We start from the raw sequence: 18,022 nt of genomic DNA, 5'->3' as shown, positions 1-18,022 counted from the left end.
CAGCGTTCCTGCTGGACGTGCAGACCGCGTGAGGCGACGCTTCATCCAGTCCCAAACATGCTCAATGGGGGACACATCCGGAGATCTTGCTGGCCAGGGTAGTTGACTTACACCTTCTACAGCACATTGGGTGGCACGGGATACATGCGGACGTGCATTGTCCTGTTGGAACAGCAAGTTCCCTTGCCGGTCTAGGAATGGTAGAACGATGGGTTCGATGACGGTTTGGATGTACCGTGCACTATTCAGTGTCCCCTCGACGATCACCAGTGGTGTACGGCCAGTGTAGGAGATCGCTCCCCACACCATGATGCCGGGTGTTGGCCCTGTGTGCCTCGGTCGTATGCAGTCCTGATTGTGGCGCTCACCTGCACGGCGCCAAACACGCATACGACCATCATTGGCACCAAGGCAGAAGCGACTCTCATCGCTGAAGACGACACGTCTCCATTCGTCCCTCCATTCACGCCTGTCGCGACACCACTGGAGGCGGGCTGCACGATGTTGGGGCGTGAGCGGAAGACGGCCTAACGGTGTGCGGGACCGTAGCCCAGCTACATGGAGACGGTTGCGAATGGTCCTCGCCGATACCCCAGGAGCAACAGTGCCCCTAATTTGCTGGGAAGTGGCGGTGCGGTCCCCTACGGCACTGCGTAGGATCCTACGGTCTTGGCGTGCATCCGTGCGTCGCTGCGGTCCGGTCCCAGGTCGACGGGCACGTGCACCTTCCGCCGACCACTGGCGACAACATCGATGTACTGTGGAGACCTCACGCCCCACGTGTTGAGCAATTCGGCGGTACGTCCACCCGGCCTCCCGCATGCCCACTATACGCCCTCGCTCAAAGTCCGTCAACTGCACATACGGTTCACGTCCACGCTGTCGCGGCATGCTACCAGTGTTAAAGACTGCGATGGAGCTACGTATGCCACGGCAAACTGGCTGACACTGACGGTGGCGGTGCACAAACGCTGCGCAGCTAGCGCCATTCGACGGCCAACACCGCGGTTCCTGGTGTGTCCGCTGTGCCGTGCGTGTGATCATTGCTTGTACAGCCCTCTCGCAGTGTCCGGAGCAAGTATGGTGGGTCTGACACACCGGTGTCAATGTGTTCTTTTTTCCATTTCCAGGAGTGTATATATACTCCTGGAAATGGAAAAAAGAACACATTGACACCGGTGTGTCAGACCCACCATACTTGCTCCGGACACTACGAGAGGGCTGTACAAGCAATGATCACACGCACGGCACAGCGGACACACCAGGAACCGCGGTGTTGGCCGTCGAATGGCGCTAGCTGCGCAGCATTTGTGCACCGCCGCCGTCAGTGTCAGCCAGTTTGCCGTGGCATACGGAGCTCCATCGCAGTCTTTAACACTGGTAGCATGCCGCGACAGCGTGGACGTGAACCGTATGTGTAGTTGACGGACTTTGAGCGAGGGCGTATAGTGGGCATGCGGGAGGCCGGGTGGACGTACCGCCGAATTGCTCAACACGTGGGGCGTGAGGTCTCCACAGTACATCGATGTTGTCGCCAGTGGTCGGCGGAAGGTGCACGTGCCCGTCGACCTGGGACCGGACCGCAGCGACGCACGGATGCACGCCAAGACCGTAGGATCCTACGCAGTGCCGTAGGGGACCGCACCGCCACTTCCCAGCAAATTAGGGACACTGTTGCTCCTGGGGTATCGGCGAGGACCATTCGCAACCGTCTCCATGAAGCTGGGCTACGGTCCCGCACACCGTTGGGCCGTCTTCCGCTCACGCCCCAACATCGTGCAGCCCGCCTCCAGTGGTGTCGCGACAGGCGTGAATGGAGGGACGAATGGAGACGTGTCGTCTTCAGCGATGAGAGTCGCTTCTGCCTTGGTGCCAATGATGGTCGTATGCGTGTTTGGCGCCGTGCAGGTGAGCGCCACAATCAGGACTGCATACGACCGAGGCACACAGGGCCAACACCCGGCATCATGGTGTGGGGAGTGATCTCCTACACTGGCCGTATACCACTGGTGATCGTCGAGGGGACACTGAATAGTGCACGGTACATCCAAACCGTCATCGAACCCATCGTTCTACCATTCCTAGACCGGCAAGGGAACTTGCTGTTCCAACAGGACAATGCACGTCCGCATGTATCCCGTGCCACCCAACGTGCTCTAGAAGGTGTAAGTCAACTACCCTGGCCAGCAAGATCTCCGGATCTGTCCCCCATTGAGCATGTTTGGGACTGGATGAAGCGTCGTCTCACGCGGTCTGCACGTCCAGCAGGAACGCTGGTCCAACTGAGGCGCCAGGTGGAAATGGCATGGCAAGCTGTTCCACAGGACTACATCCAGCATCTCTACGATCGTCTCCATGGGAGAATAGCAGCCTGCATTGCTGCGAAAGGTGGATATACACTGTACTAGTGCCGACATTGTGCATGCTCTGTTGCCTGTGTCTATGTGCCTGTGGTTCTCTCAGTGTGATCATGTGATGTATCTGACCCCAGGAATGTGTCAATAAAGTTTCCCCTTCCTGGGACAATGAATTCACGGTGTTCTTATTTCAATTTCCAGGAGTGTAGAAAGGATAGATTCCATGCAACCGGTGGTGGAGTGTTCGTCGCTGTTAGTAGTAGTTTATCCTGTAGTGAAGTAGAAGTGGATAGTTCCTGTGAATTATTATGAGTGGAGGTTACACTCAACAACAGAGCTAGGTTAATAATTGGCTCCTTCTACCGACCTCCCGACTCAGCAGCGTTAGTGGCAGAACAACTGAGAGAAAATTTGGAATATATTTCACATAAATTTTCTCAGCATGTTATAGTCTTAGGTGGAGATTTCAATTTACCAGATATAGACCGGGACACCAGATGTTTAGGACGGGTGGTAGGGACAGAGCATCGAGTGACATTATACTGAGTGCACTAACCGAAAATTACCTAGAGCAATTAAACAGAGAACCGACTCGTGGAGATAACATCTTGGACCTACTGATAACAAACAGACCCGAACTTTTCGACTCTGTATGTGCAGAACAGGGAATCAGTGATCATAAGGCCGTTGCAGCATCCCTGAATATGGAAGTTAATAGGAATATAAAAAAGGGAGGAAGGTTTATCTGTTTAGCAAGAGTAATAGAAGGCAGATTTCAGACTACCTAACAGATCAAAACGAAAATTTCTGTTTCGACACTGACAATGTTGAGTGTTTATGGAAAAAGTTCAAGGCAATCGTAAAATGCGTTTTAGACAGGTACGTGCCGAGTAAAACTGTGAGGGACGGGAAAAACCCACCGTGGTACAAAAACAAAGTTAGGAAACTACTGCGAAAGCAAAGAGAGCTTCACTCCAAGTTTAAACGCAGCCAAAACCTCTCAGACAAACAGAAGCTAAACGATGTCAAAGTTAGCGTAAGGAGGGCTATGCGTGAAGCGTTCAGTGAATTCGAAAGTAAAATTCTATGTACCGACTTGACAGAAAATCCTAGGAAGTTCTGGTCTTTCGTTAAATCAGTAAGTGGCTCGAAACAGCATATCCAGACACTCCGGGATGATAATGGCATTGAAACAGAGGATGACACGTGTAAAGTTGAAATACTAAACACCTTTTGCCAAAGCTGTTTCACAGAGGAAGACCGCACTGCAGTTACTTCTCTAAATCCGCGCACAAACGAAAAAATGGCTGACATCGAAATAAGTGTCCAAGGAATAGAAAAGCAACTGGAATCACTCAACAGAGGAAAGTCCACTGGACCTGACGGGATACCAATTCGATTCTACACAGAGTACGCGAAAGAACTTGCCCCCCTCAGAACTTGCCCCCCTCTAACAGCCGTGTACCGCAAGTCTCTAGAGGAACGGAAGGATCCAAATGATTGGAAAAGAGCACAGGTAGTCCCAGTCTTCAAGAAGGATCGTCGAGCAGATGCGCAAAACTATAGACCTATATCTCTGACGTCGATCTGTTGTAGAATTTTAGAACATGTTTTTTGCTCGAGTATCATGTCGTTTTTGGAAACCCAGAATCTACTATGTAGGAGTCAACATGGATTCCGGAAACAGCGATCGTGTGAGACCCAACTCGCTTTATTTGTTCATGAGACCCAGAAAATACTAGATACAGGCTCCCAGGTAGATGCTATTTTTCTTGACTTCCGGAAGGCGTTCGATACAGTTCCGCACTGTCGCCTGATAAACAAAGTAAGAGCCTACGGAATATCAGGCCAGCTGTGTGGCTGGATTGAAGAGTTTTTAGCAAACAGAACACAGCATGTTGTTATCAATGGAGAGACGTCTACAGACGTTAAAGTAACCTCTGGCATGCCACAGGGGAGTGTTATGGGACCATTGCTTTTCACAATATATATAAATGACCTAGTAGATAGTGTCGGAAGTTCCATGCGGCTTTTCGCGGATGATGCTGTAGTATACAGAGAAGTTGCAGCATTAGAAAATTGTAGTGAAATGCAGGAAGATCTGCAGCGGATAGGCACTTGATGCAGGGAGTGGCAACTGTCCCTTAACATAGACAAATGTAATGTATTGCGAATACATAGAAAGAAGGATCCTTTGTTGTATGATTATATGATAGCGGAACAAACACTGGTAGCAGTTACTTCTGTCAAATATCTGGGAGTATGCGTGCGGAACGATTTGAAGTGGAATGATCATATAAAATTAATTGTTGGTAAGGCTGGTACCAGGTTGAGATTCATTGGGAGAGTGCTTAGAAAATGTAGTCCATCAACAAAGGAGGTGGCTTACAAAACACTCGTTCGACCTATACTTGAGTATTGCTCTTCAGTGTGGGATCCGTACCAGATCGGGTTGACGGAGGAGATAGAGAAGATCCAAAGAAGAGCGGCGCGTTTCGTCACAGGGTTATTTGGTAGCCGTGATAGCGTTACGGAGATGTTTAATAAACTCAAGTGGCAGACTCTGCAAGAGCGGCGCTCTGCTTCGCGGTGTAGCTTGCTCGCCAGGTTTCGAGAGGGTGCGTTTCTGGATGAGGTATCGAATATATTGCTTCCCCCTACTTATACCTCCCGAGGAGATCACGAATGTAAAATTAGAGAGATTAGAGCGCGCACGGAGGCTTTCAGACAGTCGTTCTTCCCGCAAACCATACGCGACTGGAACAGGAAAGGGAGGTAATGACAGTGGGACGTAAAGTGCCCTCCGCCACACACCGTTGGGTGGCTTGCGGAGTATAAATGTAGATGTAGATGTACCTCATGTGTTGTGGACAAGGTACAAAGAAAATCAGTATACGCGACTACCGCTAAGCACTGTTAAAATATATTGCCATCTGCTAAGGCAGAGATTTGCACGAATTTATCGTGTAAACAAAAGTCACAAATCTAACATTAATCTAGGAACTTGCACGCTAGGCCTAGATTATAAAATGTGTACGATAATGCGAGAGGCAAAGTTTTGTAAAGTCGAGCCTGGCTCTGGAGGGCAAGTACGCAATGAGTGGGTAGACATGACATGGGTTCTTACCTCAGATGAGACGGAAATACAATTGTATAGTCAAAAAATCTGAAGGCAAGTACGACTCTAAGTGGAAAATGAAAAGAGATAATTAGTGCGAGAGACTGGTAAAATCCAGCACGAGCCAAAATCCAGTTCAGACTGAATGAAATACATTATTGATTGTGTACTATTCGAAACAGTTACTCTTAAGCAGTGTGAAAAACTGTGAAGGTGAAACTGTGATACGGACAGTGAAGTGCTAGTATTGAACGTTAAACAGCGGTGAAAACAACAAACGCCAATATTACGCACGAAAAACTGTGAATTTGCTTACAAATGTGAACGGTTAACGTGAAGTGAACCCACAGTCAATATTTTTGGGACAGACTGTAATTTCAGTGAGTACAATAAATGCGAGATTGGAATGCGATGCGTAGACTGTTGCAAAACAGCGACCGCAAAAAAACTGACGTGTAATGGAAACAGTGGAGCATCAAATCTGCGTTCACGGGAGAAGATCCATGTCATGTATTCTGCAGGACAGTGCTGGCTTGACACTCGGAAACTGGCGAAAACTTAACAACTGCCGCACTAATAAATGTTTCTTTCCCACTAGCGTAACCATCTGCAGCAGGAAACAAATATTACGTTGGTTGTGTGTATGTTTCATGTACTACGTCGGAGATGCGTAGCAGAGCTGACTCCTGCCAACAAGCGCGGGGGACGAATATCATCCCACTCCGCCACGCCCGGGCGAGACAGAAGCGCATCGCCAACCGTGCAGCCGATCAGCTGATTCTGACGTTCTGCGACGGCGAGAGACACGCTGGCGTCGAGCGGGCGTTAACCTCTCCGCAGCCGCCGTGAAAGCCGAGCACCGAACACACCAACCGGCGCCGTCGCGAGCTAAACGTCGCGGCGTAGATCATCAACGACACCGCAATCAATTGTTATAATGACCTCATTTCTTTGTATAGTGCAACGAAAAATTGTTGACAAAGTATGCACATCCGGTACTCCAATGACATCCCAAAAAAAAATTAAGTGAAAGTAATCAAAGCAGTTAGTCTGTCGCTCCGCCGAGGTTTTCCCCAGGGTCTCCCTACGGCCGTGCCAAATGGGGAGCGAACAGGTGACACCCCTGGGACTTAAAGTATTACAGACTAACTCGTGATTGTATACCTTTGAACACCGCAAAAGTTGCAACCCTAAAAAGAAGCAGCCAAAATGAAACTAATTGTATTCTATGTCCTTTTGTACATGACTGTATACGTAACCAAAAAAAATGGCTCTGAGCACTATGGGACTCAACATCTTAGGTCATAAGTCCCCTAGAACTTAGAATTACTTAAACCTAACTAACCTAAGGACATCACACACACCCATGCCCGAGGCAGGATTCGAACCTGCGACCGTAGCAGTCTCGCGGTTCCGGACTGCAGCGCCAGAACCGCTAGACCACCGCGGCCGGCTATACGTAACCAATTGCAAATTATATTGTTATGTAAATAACGTCGTATGTATTACACGTTGTGTGCAACAAACCTCAGTAATTACAACGATTTAAACATACGATGTGACATATGTAGACTGTGAAAGAAAAACCTGTGTGTGGATACTGTAGACATGAAACAGGAAATATTTATGTCAAAAACCACGAACATTTTTTATGACATAAACATTTCGGGGGGCAATATAGCGTCCCCAGTGCTATATTACGAAAAGACTTAAAAAACCGTATTTATAAAGAAGAGACATTTAAAAATTGAATAATATATTTTTATCATGTAGCCGTAAAATAATAATTTCTCTGTGTGAGTTTCGAGTGCAATGAAATATAACTAAATGATCTAAAGAGACGACAAGATACGCTCTTTTGTTAATTTTTTTAGTCGTCTTCACTTCTTCTCTTGTCTTGGTTGTGTGTAGACGGACATCTTGCGAGTGCTGGCAAATGTAAGCATATTTGTATGAGTTAAGCAGATAATATATTGATATAATATTATTGTGCACTTTTAATTTGTAAGAGGTGATCCCGATTTCATGTCCGCCTTCCTTGAATTAACCTGCATTCAAGTAATTTACAGTTCAACAATCGCAGCGGCCGATGCAGCCAACGACGCCATTACGTGGCGATATTAACTTATAAAATTTAGCGGAAGCGAAATATTCGCCCGCTATTAACATAATAAACATCTTTATCCACAGCCGCCAGACGTTGCAGAAATACGTAGCTTTAAGATTCTTATTTTCAGTACCATAGCCGACAGCCAGAGCCAGAACTCCGACTACGAGGCAATGGTTAACGGAGGTAAGAAAAAATACTCTCGCGCGTGTGGGGGCCGCAATTGTGGTTAAAGATCTTTCGCTTTAAAGTGAGCTGACTAGCCGAGGAAATTAATATGAAAAGTTTATTACATTGTTCAGCTTATATACTCATGTTTTAAGATTCAGCGAGTCTGACATTCATTAACGTAACAAATAATTTAAGATTAATATTGTTAAAAAGGAGAACTTCACAAAAGCATCTAATCGTAAATCAAAATTGAATGAAGTATCATTTTTATCAAGGCCCACCACGTAAGTCGGCAACAATCAAAATAATAAAAATAATAATAACAATAATAATATATTAAATTACGACGGCCGACGGACGCGAGAGACGTTAGGAACTAGAAGGTACTGCAGATGAGAAAAATTATTTGGGAAGAGAGATGAGAATATATACAAAGAAATAACTGAGAACGTTTGGCTGTAAGCGTTACCCTAAGATGAAGAAATTGGCACAGGAGAGGGAGCCCCGATGAGCTGCAAAAAAACAATTATGAGATTGATAAACTGATGCGATAGGACAGTAGATCAATGGAAACGTGTCACTCTGTTGGACGAATCACGTTTATTTGTACACCATGTCTTGTCCACATACGGTGTCATCCAGGCGGATGGCAGTCTGAAACCTGGGACCTGATGTAGCGATCTAATCACCATGACAGCTGTAAACTTCGTGAACATTAACGCAGAGTAATGGCATCTCATAATGCTTGATGTCTTACCCGACGGCGATGACATTTTCCAGCGGAATAATTATGCGTGTCACAAGGCCGGAGTCGTACTACGGTGATTTGAGGAGCATGATAGTGAACTCACGTTGATGTCTTGGACATCAGAATCGCCTGATCTGAACTAGATGGAACACATCTGGAACGTTATCGAGCGAACCCCACAAACCACCGACCCGTAATGTACAGGAATTGCGCGACCTGTGCCTACATGTTTGACGCCACACACCTCCTGAAACCTTCAACAAATTTTCGAATCGAAGCTATATTGTGATCCAAAGGTGGGCCATCACACTACTAAACAGATGATAATAATGTTTTGGCTCATCATAGTGTGTAAAACATGCGAACACGTGACAGCAGTATTTCTTTGCGGTTGGCTATTTGCTCACGTTGCAAAAACGAAACTGCGTATAATTGCCGAAACACTATAAAATATGAGGCTGGCGACACGTCCTGCATGTACATATTTGTAATTAAAAGCAATGCTACTATCTCTGTTGCACGTACCGCTCTCAGGAGAGCCGATGTGAGTGAAGAGCCTCGTCTCATTGAGGTCTATTTGATAGACAGAGAAGCAGGGATAGAGGTGCGTGGCCCCACCAACTGGCTGTGCGTCTGGCTCCGTCCGGGATAGCTTCAGGGCTGCCACCTCTCCCACCAGCAGTGGCACCATCACTGCCGCAACGAAGGCCACTGTGATACACCTGCAAACATCATACAGGAATACAAATATCATTTCGTGCAAACAACGGAGTACAGAAAAAATCTATACGCTAACAATAACTCCACGGATAAATTTTCCAACGTTGGAATCTATCATTTAATTTCTGGTTGATGTCAATCTATGTACACAGGCCAAACATCCAGGTTTTAAAACGAGGTATTCTGAGCTTCTCAGAGCCTTCAAAACTGACACTACACATTGTGCTTTTGCAGAGAATAGAATAGAGGAAAAGCACCACTAAAATAATATTGAATCTGATCTCAAGATCCTCAGAGCAAGCATAGGTTCTTGTCAAAGAACATACAGTAGAGGAGAACTACCAATACAAAAAGCAGGGATAGAAGGAAATAATGTTTTGAATGAATACACAACACTGTGCAAGAAAACACTGTTTGCAGCAATTAATGAATTATACAAGGACACTTCCCCAAATAAAACATTCATTTCAAACATCCTCGAATATCCAAAAACACTTGCTTCTGAATCCGCTCCCAATCCTCCTCTTTTTACTATCTCTCTCTCTCTCCCTCTTTCTTTGTAATTCCACACACATACACACACATGTACACACTCCCACACACAAACACAAACACACACACACACACACACACTAAATAAATCCTTCCCCATTCCCCAGCAGACACACTACAAAAAGTTTTCACAAAACGTTCTAAATTAACGCCACACTGAACAGAAACAAAACGATGAACAAGTGAGCTGCGAAAATGATATAGAGTTTCTCTATGAGTATGGTGACCTAAGCGTTTTCTCAGTTATCATTTGTAAAAATAGAGTGAAGACAGGCTAGAGAACTAAAAAACGGTGTAGAAAACAGTGTATATCATGGTAAAGGAAAAAGGATTCATACTAGACAAGTACAACTAGACGAAAAATGTAAGTATTAGACGTACACAAACATTACTCACCGAAAAGTATTTTGAAAAATAAGCAAATTCCTTACGACTACTTTGCAGACGACATTTCGTCGAACGGAAAAAAGCCATAAAAACAAGCCAGCCCGTAGAAATACACTTTCATAAGTAGTATAGTTTCAGGTGAGCAATAGAAACAATATAAACAAAATGCACACGTCATAGTCTTTAGGCCGAGAATAGAAAAACAACCATGAACTTTGTACAACATTTTTCAGAAATAAATCGAGACCCACAGAAGACGACACATAGTTGTCGAAATATGTTTGGGTAAACACAAAAAGAAATCCATTGTGTCTCGTAGATGGAGGGTTTTAAAACCCAAACTTAACCAACCGATACAGAGAAAACGTCAACTGGAATTTGCATCGCCAGCAAGATTATTATATCGCGTACTGTCTACTGTCAGCATGCACGTGATAGCAGCGTCGTTTCTTCAATTCCGAATACTCGTCTCTGTAACCGCTGTCGCTAAAACTCGAGCTAGAGGTATCCAGCTAGAATTCTGAACGCGAAAGACATTTTCATCGCCAGCATTAGACTCCAGAGGGAAGGGGAGCTCTGGTAGTGTACGATTAATGATCATTAGACTGTCCGTCAATCTCGTGAGTATCCTCATGGAGTCAAGACATGTGACGATGTTGATGGCAATCCGACCAACAGTTGGAGACATCAAGTTTGGTAACCCTAAGGTGCTATTCTAGGGCGTTTAGCTATGCCATAGCATCAGGTTTTATCCTCTCCCTTGTCTTTGCACAGATACAATTAGGACTCGTAACACACTTCACAATGGAAAGCTTTTCCAAGTAGACAACTGAACATCCCCTCGAGGTTCTCCCTGGCAAAAATGCCGCACGACTTAATTTTCTTTTTACAGCAAGTCCTTTTTTCTGAACTTTATCCCATATCATCAACAGGTCGGCAAGTCAGTTGTTTGCGGGAGGGGGTGCTCGGATGGCCTTTCTGTCGGCACCCCTGCCCACCCTCTTCCCCACGGTGTGGGCAGAATTTGTGTACCCCAGATGTCCACATCTGTGCTGTCCGACGTGACTGTTTCCAGAATGAGATATTCACTCTGCACCGAAGTGTGCGCTGATATGAAACTTTGGCAGATTAAAACTGTGTGCCGGACCGAGACTCGAACTTGGGACCTTTGCCTTTCGCGGGCAAGTGCTCCATCTGAGCTACCCAAGCACGACTCACGCCCCCTCCTCACAGCTTTACTTCTGCCAGTACCTCGCCTCCTGCCTTCCAAACTTTACAGAAGCTCTCCTGAGAAAGGCAAAGGTCCCTTGTTCGAGTCTCGGTCCGGCACATAGTTTTAATCTGCCAGGAAGTTTCATATCGACGTGAATGTGTTTGAACGTTTTCTATATATTTGCGAATCGCGTAGCTGAAGCGAGACGTGAGTGCCAGCCCAGTATTCATCTATTGCATGTGGGTAACCCCCTAAACACCTCATCCAGACTGGCCAGCCCACCGGCCCTCGTCGGCACCTCCTCGAATGCCGGAAACGGCGTGCTAACGCCACGGATATTTGGGTGGGTCTTTTTTTTTATACCGAATGAAGACTAGCTCTTCAACATTTTTATTTATTTAAATTTACCGGCATTTGCTGCTCATACAGTAAAGCCAGCCAGTACCATCATCGTCTTATGATTACCATAAATAATATCAGGCTTAGTGGACAAGTTGTAAAGTAGATGGCCGGCCGCCGTGGCCGAGCGGTTCTAGGCGCTTCAGTCCGGAACCGCGCGACTTCTACGGTCGCAGGTTCGAATCCTGCCTCGGGTATGGACGTGTGTGATGTCCTTAGGGTAGTTGGGTTTAAGTAGTTCTAAGTTCTAGGGGACTGACGACCTCAGATGTTAAGTCCCATAGTTATCAGCGCCATGTTTTTGTAAAGTAGATGACTAGGAACCTAAATGCCCTGGGCTCGAATCCCGGTCAGACCACACAGTATTTGATTAATTGATTCTACATTTAACTTAGCCTTCACAATGATGTGTAGATTCGCCAGGAACGATCCCATTTCCCCTGAAGGGAAGTCTAGTAAACATCAGCTCTAAAGTGCATACCTTAAAAGCTATGAGCACTTTATTTCCGATACTGTGAAACAAAACTGTTCTACCACAAGTTCTTTGATTTCCATATTTTTGAAGGAGGTACTATGGATCAAAACAAGAAAAAAAGTCAAGTAATCAACGGCTCTAAAAAGCATACCTTAAGAGCTATCAGCCCTCGTTCAGCTAAAGAGATGTGTTGCACACTAGCGAAAATGAACAAGTGTTTATAGCTTTGAAGGTCTGAACTTTACTCGATATTTTTTCCTGTTTTGGTCCATACTGTCACCTCTCAAAATATGGAAAGCAAAGAGTTTGCAGTAGAAGAGATTTGTTTCATAATATCTAAGGTGAACAAGTGTTCATAGTTGTTAAGGTATCTATTTTAGAGACCATGTGTACACTAGGCTTCTTTGCTTCGAATGATCTTTCCTGTCTATCCCCAAATATTGACCATTCCTCCTGGGACATCCTGTTTATATAGGTCAAATTCTATTTAACAGTCCATGATTGTTTTGTGGCATTTTGCTTTTTTGATACATGGATAATCGTTACATTTAGTGGAAAACTCATCTTTCCGGTTGGTCTCTTGCGCAAAGTGATTTGCAGGTCTCGAACCAACTCACATGCAGAAAAATAGATTATTTAGATCACCCTTGGCTGTTAAGCAGGTGAAAAAGCAGGGGAGGTTCTGGTGCTTGTACAGTGAGGATCACTCACAAATGTTCTGACTGAAGACCATTCTTACAATGAAAGTAGGCATCACCTATTGCATGTTCGGTCTGTACGAACTGCTGACGGGAGGCACCAGATTGAAGATTATAGCGCTGGAAGCTTCTATGTTATCGTGTTTTGCTTTCCACTCTTCTTCCTACACATTACATATCTTTGTTTTCACCTGAGAGTTGTTATCGCACGCACTGAAACTGAGGTTGATCACGTGCTCGCGTTTTGCTTCGCGTTATTTCCAGAAAGGCTCATACACTCATTTTGTCAGATGGTTCAGTGCTCCTGCATGCAGAGAAAGCTCACGGAAATTCCACATCACTGTAGCTCAATCTCCTATGTTATGGAGTAATACTGGGGTTAGCAAATTAAATTAAATGGCCCATGTTGGGCACCAAAAATGTAGTGCTCATGGAGTATGAATTAAACGAAATTGGGCAGGTGGCATAGTGTCAGATGACATGTTGATGTCAAGATAGGGCGGTGGTAGTCACGTGCGCATTGACTGACAGCCAACAGTTTTTATCTCCGCATCTCTGTGTACCCAGGTTTCAGAGTAGCTTAACCTGTGTTCTGCTTGCTATTTCATATTCAGTTACTTATCCAGGTAAAAAGTGGTTGTTCACCATCTGCGGCCAGCCATGCTCTACTCTCTGAATCACAGCGAAAGTTTGGTGTTTCTCGATAATCGTACAGCGTCTCGTACCTCTATTGTAGACAACAGACGTTGTGTCGAAACTATATTTGGAGATTGAGATCAAATAGTGGAAACACAGTTGAATGCGCATGTACCCAAACATTACACCAAAAGTAAAACCGTCTAAACTAGAATGGAAATCGAGGATGTCATAAAATTTCAGCGGCAACTGGGAATAATACGGAAATCATAAATGTGAAGTCAGATTAGAAAACAGACTGACATGTTTCCAGAACTCAAAGTCACGCAGGGCGTAGAATCAGGAATAATATTAACAAGGGAACCTCCCCATCGCACCCCCCTCAGATTTAGTTATAAGTTGGCACAGTGGATAGGCCTTGAAAAACTGAACACAGATCAATCGAGGAAACAGGAAGAAGTTGTGTGGAACTATGAAAAAAATAAGAAAATATACAAACTGAGTAGTCCATGCGTAAGATAGGCAACATCAATGAGTATGTGAGCTCAGGAGTGCCGTGGTCTCGTGGTTTGCGTGAGCAACTGTGAAACTAGAGGTCCTTGGTTCAAGTCTTCCCTCGAGTGAAAATTTTAATTTTTTTTTAGACGATTATTATCTGACAAATTCTTATGTTTTCATCGCTTTTTTGGGAGTGATTATCACATCCACAAGAAAACCTAAATCGGGCAAGGTAGAAGAATCTTTTTACCCATTCGCCAACTGTACAAGTTAGGTGGGTCGGCAACATATTCTTGTCATGTGACGCACATGCCGTCACCAGTGTCGTATAGAATATATCAGACGTGTTTCCCTGTGAAGGAATCGGTTGATTTATGACCTTGCGATCAAATGTTTTCGGTTCCCATTGGAAAGGCACGTCCTTTGGTCTACTAATCGCACGGTTTTGCGGTGCGGTCGCAAAACAGAGACACTAAACTTATTACAGTGAACAGAGACGTCAATGAACGAACGGACAGATCATAACTTGGCGAAAATAAAAAAAAGTAAACTTTTCACACGAGGGAAGACTTGAACCAAGGACCTCTCATTCCGCAGCTGCTCACGCTAACCACTGGACCACGGCGCTCATGAGCCCACACTTCCCTTGATGTTGCTCATCTTGCACATGGACTACTCACTTTGTATATTTTCTTATTTTTTTCATAGTTTCACACAACTTCTTCCTGTTTTCTCGATTGCTCTGTGTTCAGTTTTTCAAGGCCTATCCACTGCGCCAACTTACAACTAAATCTGAGGGAGGTTCCCTTGTAAGTATCACAATATAAAAGCACTACGAGAATGAGAATATACTCCAAAATCATCAAAATGATAAAAGACGTAGAATGCGAATGACTGCTCGAATGCCCCGACATGGGAGTTTTGATCTCGTTTCCCTCGCTCTTGTCCTTCAGAACACTGAATTTCCCATCGTATCATCTCTGCACTGGTGGGCTCAATTTGCAACGTCCCCTAACAAACGGCACCATTTGCTCCATCTTGCCAGTCTTGGTTACGGAGCGCCAATCATTTATATTCTGCTGTGGAAAAATCCTTAGTCTTCTTCGCAGAGGCAGAGCTTCCTATCATCAACGACCTGTGTGGTGCACTTAAGAACGCCGCTGTTTCTCGCAGCGATTCTCACGCCGTCTCAAGTCGTGGCGCCAGCCTCACAGCCCTTTGCGAGATCTTCAGCACCACAAACGCCTGATTTTCTCAAAAAATGCGTGTGATGCGTCCAAGCGTCCGCAACAAGAAGACCTTTGAGTGTTCTAGGTCCTCATCCGTAACTCAGTGGTCAGCGTATCTGGCTGCTTTGCGAAGGACCCAGGTTAAATTCCCGGTACTGCAAATGATTTTTCCTTGGTGAGAGGACTGGACTGGGGTGGACAGCATCGTGGTGCCAACTGACGAGCCATTTGAGTGAGAAGTAGCGGCTTGGAGGTCAAGAGAGCTGACAACAGCCAGGAGTACCGAGCGATGATCCGCGTCCCTCCATACCGCATCTGCATGATGCCACTGGCAGAGGATGACACGGCAGTCGGTCGATCCCGATTAGCCCATCAGTGTCAGAACTCGGAGGTTTGCTTGCAAGTGCGTCTCTCAGCTGTCAGTCAGTCATTAAACAGGAAACCCCATACAGTGCGAAGCACAACACTTGTAAATCGCAGTCGACCATCTTCCGTGGCTTGGGGAAAGTCTCTTGTCGACAAGGCACGACTTAATTGTGCCCTTTTGTACAGTGTGTCAGGCCGTGAAGTATTACAGTTATCTTCATAAGATCTACATCTATATCTACAGTGAAGCGCCAAAGATACTGGTATACGCACGTGTATTCATATACAGAGATACGTAAACAGGCAGAATACGGCGCTGCCGTCGACAATGCCTATATAAGACCACAAGTGTCTGATGCAGGTGTTAGATCGTTTACTGCTGCTACAATGGCAGGTTATCAAGATTTAAGTGAGTTTGAACGTGGTGTTATAATCGGCTTACGAGCGATGGGACACAGCATCTGCCAGGTAGCGATGAAGTGTGCATTTTCCCGTGCGACCATTTCACGAGTGTACCGCGAATATCAAGAATCCGGTAAAACATCAAATCTCCGACATCGCTGCGACCGGAAAAAGGTCCTTCAAGAACGGGACCAACGACGACTGAAGAGAATCGTTCAACGTGACCGAAGTGCAGCTCTTCCGCAAATTGCTGCAGAATTCAATGCTAGGCCATCAACAAGTGAACCATTCAACGAAACATCATCGATATGGACTTTCGGAGCCAGACACCCACTCGCGTACCCTTGCTTTACGCCTCGCCTGGGTCCGTCAACACTGACATTGGACTGTTCATGACTGGAAACATGTTGCCTGGTCGGACGTGTCTCGTTTCAAATTGTATCGAGAGGATGGAGACGTACGGGTATGGAGACAAGCTCATGAATCCATGGACCTTGTATGTCAGCAGGGGACTGGGCAAGTTGGTGGAGGATCTGTAATGGTGTGGAGCATGTGCAGTTGTACTGATACGGGATACCTGATACGTCTAGACACGACTGTGGCAGGTGACACGTACATAAGCATCCTGTCTGATCACCTGCATCCATTCATGTCCTTTGTGCATTCCGATGGACTTGGGCAGTTCCAACAGGACAATGCGACAGCCCACACGTCCAGAATTGCTGAAGAATGACTTCAGGAACACTCTTCTGAGTTTGATCAATTCCGCTGGCCACCAAACTCCCCACACATGACCATTATTGAGCATATCTGGTATACCTTTGACCGTGCTGTTGAGAAAAGATCTCCACCCCCTCGTACTCTTACGGATTTATGGACAGTTCTGCAGGATGCATGATGCCAATTTCCTCCAGCACTATAAGAGACGCTTATCCAAACGTATCAATAGCTTTGAGGATATATAAATGGCAATGTTAGTGATTGCAGAATCTTGTGAATGCAGTTTCGGAAAATTCAAGATGATAAAAAAAGCTACCTAAGGTCGAGTGTGGGGGTGAAAGCAAACTATCAGATTTCACTACCTTCTCAATAGACAGGACACAACTGTTAAACGTGACTTCGGTAACATAACCAAATAGTTTGATCAGAGCAAGGAAATGTTCAAACGTGTGAATTCCTAAGGGACCAAACTGCTGGTCATCGGTCCATAGACTTACACACTACTTAAACTAACTTATGCTAAGAACAACACACACCAATGCCCGACGGAGGACTCGAACCTCCGGCGGGAGGGGCCGCGCTATCCGTGAGATGACGCTTCAAAACGCGCGGCCACTCCGCGCAGCAAGGAAATGGAAAGTAAAACTAAAACACTGCAAAAACACAGTTTCTGAAAAAGGAAATCGTAACTGTAGCGTTTTTCTTTTATTTCGAATGAATAGTTTATCTAAAACTGATAATTTATTATTATTATTATTATAAATCAATGTACAGTAGTTACCATAGAGAATAAGATATATATTTTGTACTGTGTATTAATTTTCATAATTATAGCTTATTTTAGTAATACTGCGCAATAATGCTTAATTGTTGTTAAAGCTACATACATAATTATACAGGGTGATTCAAAAAGAATACCACAACTTTAGGAATTTAAAACTCTGCAACGACAAAAGGCAGAGCTAAGCACTATCTGTCGGCGAATTAAGGGAGCTATAAAGTTTCATTTAGTTGTACATTTGTTCGCTTGAGGCACTGTTGACTAGGCGTCAGCGTCAGTTGATGCTAAGATGGCGACCGCTCAACAGAAAGCTTTTTGTGTTATTGAGTACGGCAGAAGTGAATCGACGACAGTTGTTCAGCGTGCACTGAGAATCCGCGGGAAACAACTCAGTATGAACGTGACTCGCCTAAGGTGAACGTTTTCTGTGCCATTTCAGCCAATA

The 18,022-nt window shown here is 45.4% G+C and overlaps 1 protein-coding gene across 1 annotated transcript in view; it reads right to left on the bottom strand.

The window, feature by feature from the left end:
* LOC126203384 (clathrin coat assembly protein AP180-like) overlaps positions 1-18,022 on the bottom strand; it is a 186,611-nt gene that overhangs the window by 117,132 nt on the left and 51,457 nt on the right. The window contains exon 2 of the mRNA XM_049937682.1: positions 9,027-9,223. Coding sequence (XP_049793639.1) covers positions 9,027-9,223 — 197 coding nt within the window. The remainder of the gene's footprint in view (positions 1-9,026; positions 9,224-18,022) is intronic.

The sequence above is a fragment of the Schistocerca nitens genome, chromosome 9 (genome assembly GCF_023898315.1).
Source record: "Schistocerca nitens isolate TAMUIC-IGC-003100 chromosome 9, iqSchNite1.1, whole genome shotgun sequence".
NCBI classification, from domain to species: domain Eukaryota; kingdom Metazoa; phylum Arthropoda; class Insecta; order Orthoptera; family Acrididae; genus Schistocerca; species Schistocerca nitens.
Note: the sequence above shows the minus strand (reverse complement) of the source record. Positions and strands in the feature narration are given on the sequence as shown.